At 38.5% G+C, this 13728-nt stretch overlaps 1 protein-coding gene across 2 annotated transcripts; it reads left to right on the top strand.

Annotated features, from left to right (window-relative positions):
* Nucleotides 1–576: 576 nt before the first annotated feature.
* Nucleotides 577–13573, top strand: SLC25A51 (solute carrier family 25 member 51). Of its 2 annotated transcripts, none has more exons than XM_063455321.1 (2): nucleotides 577–642; nucleotides 10610–13573. In XM_063455321.1, the coding sequence occupies exon 2, from the start codon at nucleotides 10656–10658 to the stop codon at nucleotides 11553–11555; it is 900 nt and encodes a 299-aa protein (XP_063311391.1). In that variant the 5' UTR covers nucleotides 577–642; nucleotides 10610–10655; the 3' UTR covers nucleotides 11556–13573. The 2 variants fall into 2 exon arrangements, with proteins under 2 accessions (XP_063311391.1, XP_063311392.1); XM_063455322.1 differs by lacking the exon at nucleotides 577–642 and adding an exon at nucleotides 699–774.
* The last annotated feature ends 155 nt before the right edge of the window (nucleotides 13574–13728 follow it).

The raw sequence follows: 13728 nt of genomic DNA, 5'->3' as shown, positions 1-13728 counted from the left end.
ACTGGTACACACTACGCCTCCTATACAAACATGCACTCTCACTCTCTTCGGTCCCTCAGCCACACATATTACACCACAAACACAATACAACTGAAACCGACCTACTTACACAAAACACCACAATTAGCTCACTCTACGCCCACGTTACGTGCAAATGTGTCATTAAATTTGAGTTTTTCGCATCTACTTCATTTAACAAAGAATATATTTCCTTTCAAAACTTGAAGAAATAATTATTATATTAAAAAAATTGTGTTGAGGTGACAGTTCTCCTCTAACATTAAAACCGCTGAGCTAATAAAAAAAATCCCCTGTCTGTCACTTCATTTACATTACACTGTCCTTGTTTGTTAATATTCATTCCCTCCTTCGACCTGCAGAGGGCGTGTGAGCCTTACAGCATTCGCCTGATTGGTTCGAAAGCGCGCATGCGCAATACGACGAGGTGGCCGATGAAGGTGACAATGAACCTTACCAGCCCACGCACGCGCGTTCATTCACCCCTGTGAGGCCTCTGATTGGCCGAGAGGGTGCCATCGTCGGCACTCGCGCCCGGAAGTAAAAAAAGAAGTCTCAGCCCCTCCCACCTCGTAACTGTCACTGGCCGGCAGGTTGGAGGAGTGAGGCCGGTGTGAATGGAGGGTGAGTGCCAAGGGCGGCTCCTGTCTGTCACCGAGGGGGAATGTCCAGGGAGACATGGCGGACAGTGCGGGGGCACAGAGCACATATGTCACTGGGTGACCTGTCACACACCCGGGAAATCCTGAATGTGGGGTGAGCTGCACCTGTACACCCCGTGCTACACTACTAATAACACACCCAGTGTGACCCGTGTAATAACTATTGACACCCCTCGTGTAATAACTATTAACCGCCCCCCGTGTAATAACTATTAACCGCCCCCCGTGTAATAACTATTAACCGCCCCCCGTGTAATAACTATTAACCGCCCCCCGTGTAATAACTATTAACCGCCCCCGTGTAATAACTATTGACACCCCCAGTGTAATAACTATTGACACCCCCAGTGTAATAACTATTGACACCCCCAGTGTAATAACTATTGACACCCCCAGTGTAATAACTATTGACACCCCCCGTGTAATAACTATTGACACCCCCCGTGTAATAACTATTGACACCCCCCGTGTAATAACTATTGACACCCCCCGTGTAATAACTATTGACACCCCCCGTGTAATAACTATTGACACCCCCCGTGTAATAACTATTGACACCCCCCGTGTAATAACTATTGACACCCCCCGTGTAATAACTATTGACACCCCCCGTGTAATAACTATTGACAACCCCCGTGTAATAACTATTGACACCCCCCGTGTGTAATAACTATTAACACCCCCCCGTGTAATAACTATTGACACCCCCCCGTGTAATAACTATTAACACCCCCCCGTGTAATAACTATTAACACCCCCCCGTGTAATAACTATTAACACCCCCCCCGTGTAATAACTATTAACACCCCCCCGTGTAATAACTATTAACACCCCCCCGTGTAATAACTATTAACACCCCCCCGTGTAATAACTATTAACACCCCCCCGTGTAATAACTATTAACACCCCCCCGTGTAATAACTATTAACACCCCCCCGTGTAATAACTATTAACACCCCCCCGTGTAATAACTATTAACACCCCCCCGTGTAATAACTATTAACACCCCCCCGTGTAATAACTATTAACACCCCCCCGTGTAATAACTATTAACACCCCCCCCGTGTAATAACTATTAACACCCCCCCCGTGTAATAACTATTAACACCCCCCCCGTGTAATAACTATTAACACCCCCCCGTGTAATAACTATTAACACCCCCCCGTGTAATAACTATTAACACCCCCCCGTGTAATAACTATTAACACCCCCCCGTGTAATAACTATTAACACCCCCCCGTGTAATAACTATTAACACCCCCCCGTGTAATAACTATTAACACCCCCCCGTGTAATAACTATTAACACCCCCCCGTGTAATAACTATTAACACCCCCCCGTGTAATAACTATTAACACCCCCCCGTGTAATAACTATTAACACCCCCCCCGTGTAATAACTATTAACACCCCCCCCGTGTAATAACTATTAACACCCCCCCCGTGTAATAACTATTAACACCCCCCCCGTGTAATAACTATTAACACCCCCCCGTGTAATAACTATTAACTCTTTGCCCCCTCTTCAATAGTGTTTACTTGGGTGGAAACTTGGGGAACTCCAAGCATGTTATCCACTACAGCTTGCTGTAGTGGTTATGGTGGCAAGAATGCCCTGGTGCTCCCCTCATGTACAGTACATGACAACTTTAAAACGGTTTGATTTATTGCCTGGGCACTGCCAGCAATCAACTGCCACTGAGCTGGCACGGTACTGAAGTGCTTAGCTCAGATGAGCTAACAGAAGCTCTCCAGGGGCCTACAGAGAGGCAGGGAGTGGCACTTGGCAAATCCCAGGAAAGTAGTCCAAAGGTTCTAAAACAGGAGGGGTTGCCAAAGTACCATAATCAATACACCACATTTTAATGGTTATGGTGCTAGGAGTGTTCCTTAAAAATCAACTTTTATAGGCACAGAAATATATATTTCCAGATAAATCTTTGATGTGCAGATTTGTATTTAATTACCGTATCTTGTGATCTACTATCTGGCTGCAAATCTTTACAGAACAAGGATTTTTGTAGTAGTATTTCAGCATTTGAATTATGACTGTGGATGAAGATGATCTCTTCTTGGAAGTTATCTTTACAGCGATCATTATATGATTTTCAATAAACCATGATATTTCTATTCCTGGAGAATAATAATTGTGAAGGAATTTTGTCCCACTCTTCTTTACAACTTTGCTTCAGTTCATTGAGGCTTTTGTTTATGCACAGTTCTCTTAAGGTCCCGCCATAGCATTTCAATCTTGTTGAGGTATGGACTTTGAACCCCACACACACACGGTTTATAGTCATTTTAAGGCAGTCATTTTCTTTACTTTGGAAAGGTGCCTTTTCTCTCAAATTAATTTTTTTCTTTACTTGGTTATATACTTGTATTTTAGATGTCCAGCCCTTCTGGCCAAGATAGATTGCCAGACAAACAGGTCCCAATAGGTCCCAACGAGTCCCAATAAGCAGGCAATAAACCTAAAGCCACATCAAATCTAAACAACTGGTTAGCACAGAATGTCCTATATAATAATGGAATGTCTAATCCATTTGACATTTCCAGAGTTGTGTATAGATGTAAATAAACCGGATATTCAATATTGGCTTATAGGAACACTCCACTGCCCAAATGAAAAAGAAAAGAAAAAAGAAAATCACTGTTTCGTAGGTATATTTTTCATGCTTGTATTCATTGGGGGTATAATTTTTAAAGGAGCTTGCAAAGGCTGCAGCCTTAGCAAGCCCCCCCCCTTTTCCCCCCAAGACTGTCAGTCTCTTCACAGGGAAATAACCATTCTCAATGAGAGTGCACCTACAGTGTGTGGTAGTGGTTATGGTGTTTGCAGTGTTTCTTTAAGAACACTTAAATAATACAAATGTTTATATTTTTTTTGGTTTTATATTTTATTTCGATAATGCTGTAATAGATATGTATTCTTCTCTCAGGGCTCAACAAATCCTAGGTTGCCATGGCGTCTAGGAAGTTTATCCTGATGTCTGTGATATGTCGGCGTGAGAGAGCAGAGGCGGTCAGCTGGCCGGACACTGTGGGAGAGCAGAGGCATGTGGAATGTAGCTGGGCGGAAAGGGAGAAAGCTGTAATTTACCTGCTCTGCTCCCTCGCACGCCCTGCCTATCCAGTCCAGCCTGAGTTTCAATCAAAATAATTTTAAAAATTCTACTTCTGAGTGTGTAAGTGTGTGTGTGTCTGTCTGTGTGTAAGTGTGTGTCTGCGTGCGCCTCTGTCTGCGTGCGTGTGTATGTATGCTATCTCTATCGTAGTAACTTGCACTCCAAGAAGACTTTTGTAGTGCCTGGTGCTGGTTGTGGCAAAGGTAGATGTGGGTGTAGAAACAATCGCACTCCTGGGACTTGGTTAAAGTAGTAAAATGTATGTTACCTATCCTGATGAAAGCTCCATGTTGGAGCTGAAACAAATAAATAAAAGCTACATTTTACTACTTCAACTAAGTCTAAAGAGTGCGATTGTTTCAACACTCATATATGTCTGTGTGTGTGTCTGTTTACGTGACCAGTCCCCTTCTGATTGCATGTGAAAGGTGACATTACCCACCTTTTTCCCCACACAGTGGCTGGGTCCATGGCTGAGACAATTAATCTTTTTTTGCAGTGCAATTATAGGTTTACAAACAGGCACAAGGTACCCCAACGGCATTCCTCATGCATAACATATCAACAAAGTAAACTATTAGGGTATTTGAAAGTTCTTGCACAATTTTTTTTATTATAGGTTAAGAGGTTATGGTTAAAGCAATAAGGTTGCGTAGTGTAGTGTCCATGTCTGGGACCAGTATATGTAGTTGCTGGCCAGCCTCCCCTTCTGTCCCCTTAGATATAATAGCTGAATCTACAAATCAACCGTGTTACAGTGCGTGGTGTACGCCTAGTGTGGGAGGGCAAATAGAGTATAGTGTATCTATATGAGCTAGCTGACTCCCATGGGTGCATGTTGCTTAGTGTGGTTATAGCATTGCGTGGGTATGATCGAGTGTCTGCGAGTGACATGTTAGGCCCACTGCTCTGTTGTGACTAGATTTGTGCGTTTTTGGTTGGACAGAAAGGGTTAACAAAAACAACAAAGGGGAAATATGTGAATATATAGACATATAAAAAGACAAGCTGGTATCATAAGCTTAGGGTAGTTCTCAAATCTACATATTAGGTTGCCATATGCGATAACTTATATGAGATTGTGTCCATCTAGTGTGAGTCTGTGGGAGTATTAGACTGGCCAGACATATCAGACTTAGCCAACCATTACTTTGCACTACTGTCTGGAGCTCCGAGAGAAAGTCACCTGAGGCCTCTATGCAAAGCGTGGTTTAAGTGACGGCCATGAGAGGTGTTACTAAGCAGCAATGTAAACACTGTCTTTTCTCTGAAAAGGCAGTATTTATACTGAAAAGCCTGAAGGGACAGGCTATAGACCCCAAAACCAATACATTAAAGGATCACTATAGTGTCAGGAAAACAAAGTGGTTTTCCTGACACTAGTGCCCTGAGGGTGTCTCTTTCTATGTTTCTATATGTCACACCAAATTAAGGCCCCTTTTGTCCTTTAAAAAAAAGGCATATTATATGTGTTGGTACAATAAAAGACAGATGGAAATTGTGGATGAACACATAGCAAAAATGTCAAACTTGCTTGTGTCCATGAAGTACAAAAAAAGCATTTTTTTATTGATTTATTTTTGTGAGAAATGCAAAAAACAAATATGAATGTGAATTTTGGCTAGAGTTTGTGACTAAGTGGCTACGAAAACAGATTAGACCTATTCAGTTTTGAATACCCTGGGTTGTCTACTTTGGTGAATGGTATGCCATAATGGGGGTTAATCTCATTCCTGGGCTGCCTCGGTCTCAAATGCACCATAACCAATCTGGCAAATTTGAATGTGAAAAAAATGAAATGGGTAAGCTCTATATTTGACCATGTAACTTTCCAAAACTCCATAAAACCTGTACATGCAGGATACTGTTTTACTCATGAGACATCGCTGAACACAAATATGAGTGTTTTATAGCAGTAAATATGTATGACGATATAATCAATGAAAGTGCATTCTTTGTGTGAAAAAGCAAAAAACTAATATGAACGGTAAAGTGACAAAATAATAGATATACAGTGAGAAAAAAAAGTGTGTGTGGTAGCTAAACAGCTACAGACCACCTAAGTGGAAACCCCTTCTACCACTTGCATAGAAATACAAATAATACATACAATAGGTGGAGCACACATCAGTAGGTTTCTAAAAGAGAAAACACAGCAGATGGAAATAAATTTTCCCAATTAAAAGAAAAAGTTCAAAATATACAGTCTACATTTTGAACTTTTATCTGGACAATATTGTCTATTACAGATTTATTGTTTTGTTTTTTCTTTTATACTCTGATTTTTAATTGGGAAAATTTATTTCCATCTTTTGCAATAAAGTCTCCGTATTGGATCAACATATTGGAGTATTGCTATTTCCTACTGCTGCCTGCCTACCATTTAAGGAGGAATACCAAGAAGGATGGGGACATCCTATTAAGAGTCCCACTGCGCTGCACGTAAGAGCCATATGTTATATTGGCTCTAGGCTTGTGAGTAATATTGCTCTGCTGCTGATTATTGTACCTTATTTTTACATTTTACACTATGATGCTGTGTTTTCTCTTTTAGAAACCTACTGATGTGTGCTCCACCTATTGTATGTATTATTAATATGAACGGTAACTTTGGCCAGGGTTTGTGACCAAGTGGCCACTACAAAAGACTGGACATACACCCATTTTGAATACCCTGGGTTGTCTACTTTTACAAATGGTATGCCATGCTAGGGATAATTTTCATTCCTAGACTGCCATATAGTTCCATAGGTAGCATAGGTCCAGCAAACCAACCTGGCAAATTCCAATGTGTAAAAATGAAAAAGGGGAAAGCCCTATATTTGACCCTGTAACTCTCCAAAACACCATAAAGCATTTACATAGTGGGTACTTTTGGACTTTATTGCAGTAAAAACTAACAGTATTATGATATTAACAGTTAAAATGCCATGCAGAACTTCAAAAATAACAATTACTTAATTTCTCAGTTTTTATTTTATTCATATTAAATGTTTCATATCTAAATATATGATGTGCAATGAAAGCAATGTTTCTCCTGAACAAAATATGTGTGGGTGTACTTAATAAGAAAGAGTTAAATTATGGTTGAACATATAGCGCAAATTCCAGGTTTTGTTTGTTTTCTTTTGATCAGAACAACTGACGCTGTCCTTAAGGGGTTAATAGGTTAAAATTATAGAGCTATTTTGTTTAGAAACATACATTTAAAACAATTTGTGCAACTCTCCCATTCTCTTGACTAAGGTGATGGCCACTCAGTATAACGTTTTCCAGGAGAGAATGCTGACATTGCATGAGGTCAAAGGCCCAAACAGATGTTCACAAAGTCCTGATAGCAAAAAAATTAGGTCCCGTAGAGGAATAGCCTTTCTGATGGTAGGAGCTGGATTATAAACTGCAAATTTAAAGGATCACTATAGGGTCAGGAACACAAACCCGTATTCCTGACCCTATAGTGTTAAAACCACCATCTAGCCTCTCTGGGCTCCTCATGCCTCCATAAATATAGCAAAATCTTACTGTATTCAAGCCTGAAGCTGTAACTCTGCATGCTGTTTGACTCAGAAAAACAAGCAGTCTGCTGACATCATCAGAAGTGGTAGCCTGATCCAATCACAGTGCTTCTCCATAGGATTGGCTGACAAGGAGGCAGATCAAGGGCAGAGCCAGTATGATTCAAACACAGCCCTGGCCAATCAGCATCTCCTCATAGAGATGAATTAAATCAATGAATCTCTATGAGGAAAGTTCAGTGTCTGCATGCAGTGGGAGGAGACACTGGATGTTTGGTTGCATTCTGTTAGGCTGTTAGGAAGGATCTCTAACAGCCATCTGAGGAGTGGCCAGTGAAGTTATCACTAGGCTGTAATGTAAACACTGCATTTTCTCTGAAAAGACAGTGTTTACAGCAAAAAGCCTGAAGGTAATGATTCTACTCACCAGAACAAATTCAATAAGCTGTAGTTGTTCTGGTGACTATAGTGTCCCTTTAAGATTGATGATGCACGCAATCAAACTTGCTGATTTGAGACACAAATACTGACACTCACACTGATTTGAAACACTCACTGACAGACAGACAGACACACACACTGATATTGCAACACTCACAAGTTTTCCCACACACTAACAAATTATTTGTTTAATTTAACCTTTGGGAGAGCTGGAGTGGATACTTTCCCTGGGGTAAAGTGGAGCTGCTTTGATCATCGGGGGGTGGCGTTCTATGCCGTCCTAAAAAATAAATTAACATTTCTTCATTTCTCACTTTTTTAGATTTTATTCATATTAAATTTGTTTCATATATGAATATTTGATATGACATGAAAGCCCTGTTTCTCTTTAACAAAATGATATATAATATATAAGTATAGTGTAGGTACACTTAAATGAAAGAGGTGAATTATGGTTGTACAATTGTCTCCGTCCTTAAGGGGTTAACGGAATAATCAAAACTATATTTTGTAACAAAAAGAAGATTATGAAAAGTTAACTTTTTGTTTTGTTTTTTTTGTTTTCATCCCTAGTTCAAAATGTAAAAACCAATAACTCCCTCCTATCGAAAGTACTCTTGATCTAAACGGCATCTTTTTTTTTTTTTTGGTTGTTTGAGTCAGCATTAAATATTTAGCCGACAATAATACATTTGAAACGGGAGACATTTCTTCAGCATCAGCCTTGACTTTATTTGATCTTGAAGCTCTCTTTCATGGTTTTATGAAACATAGGTCATGTCAAACTAACCTAATTGCATTCTACGTAGAAGTAATTGGAGTATAGATCCGGGTGTTGCAGTGGATGTGATCTACTTGGATTTTGCCAAGGCATTTGATACGGTTCCTCACAATAGGTTAGTCTTCAAACTAAAAGAAATTGGTCTAGATGAATATTCTTGTTCTTGGGTAGAACATTGGTTTAAGGATATAGTACAACGAGTTGTAATTAATGGTAAATTTTCAGGCTGGACAAAAGTGGTAAGTGGTGTCCCTCAGGGTTCTGTTTTGGGACCACTTCTATTTAACATATTTATAAATGATCTTGAAATAGGCATTGAAAGCCATGTATCAGTGTTTGCAGATGACACAAAACTTTGTAAAGTAATACAATGTGAGCAGGATATTGCTTTGCTGCAGATGGATTTGGATAGATTGGGGGACTGGGCACTAAAATGGCAGATGAAATTTAACATAGAGAAATGCAAAGTTATGCACTTCAGGGTTAAGAATGCACAAGCAACTTACACACTAAATGGTAGCAAATTAGGGATAACCACACACGAGAAGGATTTGGGGATTGTTATAGACAACAAATTAGACCGCAATATGCAATGTCAATCTGCAGTTGCTAAAGCCAGTAAGATTTTGTCATGTATAAATAGGGGCATAAATTCTCGGGATGAAAATATAATTTTGCCTCTTTATAAATCGCTGGTAAGACCACACCTTGAATATGCTGTGCAATTTTGGGCGCCTATTCTAAAGAAAGATATTATGGCACTAGGAAAAAGTCCAGAGACGAGCTACAAAATTGATAAAAGGAATGGAGCTTTTTAGTTATGAAGAAAGGTTAAAAAAATTAAATCTGTTTAGTTTGGAAAAACAGCGCCTGAGAGGGGATATGATAACTTTATACAAATATATTTGGGGTCAGTAAAAACCTTTATCTGGAAATCTATTCATAAACAGGGCTATACATAGGACACGAGGTCACACAATTAGGCTGGAAGAAAGGAGATTTCATCTAAGGTAAAGAAAAGGTTTTTATACAGTAAGAGAAATAAGGATATGTAATTCTCTGCCTGAAGAGGTAGTTTTGTCAGTCACTACAGATGTTTAAAATGCAATTGGATAAATACTTACAAAAACATAACATACAAGGATATAATTTCTAATTAGTGGGGTAATAACTGCTTGATCCAAGGAGACATCTGACTGCTATTTTGGGGTCAAGAAGGAATTTTTTCCTAGTTTGTGGCAAAATTGGAAGCGCTTCATACTAGGTTTTTTGCATTCTTTTGGATCAACAGCAACAACATATGTGAGGAAGGCTGAACTTGATGGACGCAAGTCTCTTTTCAGCTATGTAACTATGGTAAAAAAAAAAAAAAGTTACCATTCACACAATCCATGTAAAGAGGTTTCAGCACTCCTGGTTCCCTTGATGAGAGCGTGTTGGCTTGTACGGTTAAAAGTGCGTTCAGGCAGACCAATCAAGCATGGCACACATGATGGCACTGTGTCAGTGTCTGTACCTGCGGGTCATTGGCCTGGCTGTACCTGCGGGTCTGTGTTCGGCAATGTATGCATTCCAGCACCAACACTGCACACAAGTACACCCCTGCATTCCAACGCTAACACTGCACACAAGTACACATGCCGCAGACTGTGTGAAGGAGGCGGGGATATGAATCATGTCATATACCTGCTCCCTGTATCCCTCACAGCGCGGCGTTTATGGTTAATCCATAGTTGTTTTTACTGCTATGAAAGTCTATTTTTTGGAGCTTATTTATTTCCATTTATCGTTTATAGGAATGTTTTTATTCAAACTTCAACCCTTTTTCTGTAATTAGGATTCGCTGTTTTTGTGTGCGTTATGTGGCTGCTCTGGGTTTTTAAATATTGGCAGCTTTTTATATTTTGATAGCCATTTATTTACATTTCTCCTTTTTATCTACTGCTTTGAACTCATTGATCAACCGCACTGTCAACCTTTCACAAAAAGTGATTTTCATTAAAGGAGCGCACAGAATATTATTTTAAATTGAGCTGTTAATATGTTTTGTCTTTATTTTTGCAGGTAAACTGATAAATTGCCTAGTGACAACAGGCAACTATTTAGCTTTATGATGGATTCAGATGCCCATGAGAAAAGGAAAGGCGACCTTATTCTTACTAGTCCAAAGCAAGATTTAAAGCATTGCAAAGTAAAGGTTAGCTCTGGGAAACATTATGTTTGTGGCTATTGTGCAGCGTTTACAAACATAGTAATTACCTTTCCAATACAAAAAGTGCTCTTTCGACAGCAGTTGTATGGACTGAGAACCAGAGATGCAGTTCTACAGATCAAAAAGGATGGGATTCGGAACTTATACCGTGGAATACTCCCTCCTCTCATGCAGAAAACTACAACTCTTGCATTAATGTTTGGCCTTTATGAGGATTTCTCAAGTCTTCTGCTAATGCACACCAATTCCCCAGAGCTTGTTACACGAAGTGTAGCAGCAATCCTTGCAGGAACCACTGAAGCCCTTCTCACACCTTTTGAGAGAGTGCAAACCCTGCTGCAGGATTACAAGCACCACGACCGATTCACAAATACTTTCCAGGCCTTCAAAGTGCTCCGACCGTATGGCATTAGAGAATATTATCGTGGGCTCATTCCTATACTAATCAGAAATGGACCTAGTAATGCACTATTCTTTGGTCTACGTCACCCAATCAAGCAGTGCCTGCCTGAAACCAAGACATACAGCGCTAACTTAATCAATGATTTTGTTTGTGGTGGACTGCTTGGAGCCATGTTGGGATTTCTGTTTTTCCCTGTTAATGTGGTCAAAGCGCGTATGCAGTCACAAATTGGAGGCGAGTTCATATCTTTTGGAAAAGTCTTTACAACAATATGGACAGAGCGTAATGGGAAACTGACTCATCTTTTTCGTGGTGCCCATTTGAATTATCATCGCTCTATTTTATCCTGGGGGATTATAAATGCAACATACGAGCTTCTGTTGAAACTCTTCTGAGCAGGACTGGGATTTCCTAGCAAATTATACTGCCAGTTTGTTCATTTTTTTGTAGTCGAGGGATCAAAGTTTTTTTTCCATTTTTTGTGTAAAGTGCTCACCATTCGGTCTATTTATTTTCAGGGTTTTTTTTATGTGCAGGTTAATGGTGCCAATATATAAAATTACAAATGTTTTTGTATGAGTTGTTCTTGAAATGCTTTACTCTTTAAATGTTAAGTAGAACTGTTTAAGAGCAGCCTATGTGCAAAATAGGCTTATACAGTTTTTGTAAACACAAGCATTTTAGTTTATAATTTAGCTCTATTATAAAAAAGCAAAGCAGCAGTGCCATTATATCTTTAAGAGACAGACAAGGTTTATTCTATACAAAACTAATTTCTAAGATATTCTTATTTCCTTTTCCCATTGTCTTTACATAAGTAATAAAATGCTAAATCCAGCCACAAAGGAGAAATATATTGAGAGCTCAATATAAGTCTTAATACATAACCCAACTTTGATTGTCCCATGATGGTTAAGTAAGAAGCACTCCTTATTCCTTGTTCCTTGTAAAATGAGAGGATACTGTACTTTACTCATGCCTTTGACAAATGGAAAGCAATCCAATTAAACACCACTCCATATTTGCTATAAAACAGGTATAAAATATAATTGTTGTATTGGCATGACCACTTTATTTTATTGCATTCACCTCCCATGTGCAAATAACTTTTTTTTTTTTTCTGTCAGAGTAAGGAAACCAACTATTAAAAAAAAAAAATTAATAATTTATTTGGTTTATATTTCACAATAAAGTGCATTACTGTGCTTCCTTCGTCTGACAATATTTTCAGAATTGTAAGATAAGCTATTTAAAAGTGGCTGACTTTGCATCATATGAACATGACAAATTAACTTTGCCCTTGTTTTCAGATGACCCTGCTGCTTTTTCTTCTTCAATGTGGGGAAACTAGTTTCCTGGCACCTATGCTAAATACTCAGTTTATTTAAACCAAGTCCTTGCACTATCTTCGAAGCAGGTACAGTGAATAGAATAATGCACATTTTAAACCATCACTTTTTTGGAGCATAGAAGGAAGGTCACAGTGTTATTTTTTTCATTTTCTTTTTTGTTATTTAATACATGTGTATATACAACGTTCAAGTTACTACTCTGAGAGTAATTCCTATATACAGTCCTTTATCAATCCAGGAGCATAATGCCAAAAAGGGGTTTAAAAAACAAACAAAAAAAAACTATAACCAAAACACTACATTAAATGTAACATATTAAACTTTTAGTATTCAATTAGTTGAACTTTGGGTATATTGTTGTCTGCTGTAATCATTCAATGTCTGATTGTCAAATGGGTACCATAGCCAGATTTTTATAGTTATCATTAAAAATAATGTTTTGCATAATCTAAACTTAATTAGGATTAGATTTGTAAGATCAGACTATTTACTTTTTAAAGTGTTTCTAGTTGTGTTACAACAGTACAACTTGTAAGAAGCCATTGCCATCACACATGTTTAGCTTTTGTATAGTATACATTGATGTTTACAATATTTGCTTATTCAAATCCTACAGCTATGTTTTTAAAATACTTCTTTTAGTTCGTGTTTTTCATTACTTGTGTCTACCCTAATGTTTTAGAAAGTATAGAATACTTGTTTGCCATACAGCTTTTATTGCACCTAGTAGTTACTTTAATTTTATTGCTTATTTACTCTAAATATACTCTTCATTGAGAAATGATTGCATCACTGACAGGTCTTTACAAGTTCAAGAAATTTCTCCTGGCTTAAATGTAATTAAAAAAATTCAGTTTGAACTGGTGGCATGCTTATTTTTTCCAAATCCATCTCAGGCCCAGGAAAATGTTAAACATGTAACCTAGATGGACACCTTTGGCATTTTAATGTATAAAATGCCACAATTATGCTTGTCCATAAGGTAGAAAGTCTTTGTAATGGATAATTCATTGATATATTCATTTTTGATGTGTATATTCCATATTAATATTTAGGACATTTTGTATTTTGTTTACGAATGGGCATTATGTAAAACCTGGACCTACAATGTACGTTGCTGGCTCCTCAAAAAAGTTGTCCCTATTATAGGTCATCATAGATCCTTCCTATTTGACCTCATCTGTTTTAAAAATAATAGTAACCAGATCTTCTACCA

The sequence above is a fragment of the Pelobates fuscus genome, chromosome 5 (assembly GCF_036172605.1).
Source record: "Pelobates fuscus isolate aPelFus1 chromosome 5, aPelFus1.pri, whole genome shotgun sequence".
Taxonomy (NCBI): domain Eukaryota; kingdom Metazoa; phylum Chordata; class Amphibia; order Anura; family Pelobatidae; genus Pelobates; species Pelobates fuscus.
Note: the sequence above shows the minus strand (reverse complement) of the source record. Positions and strands in the feature narration are given on the sequence as shown.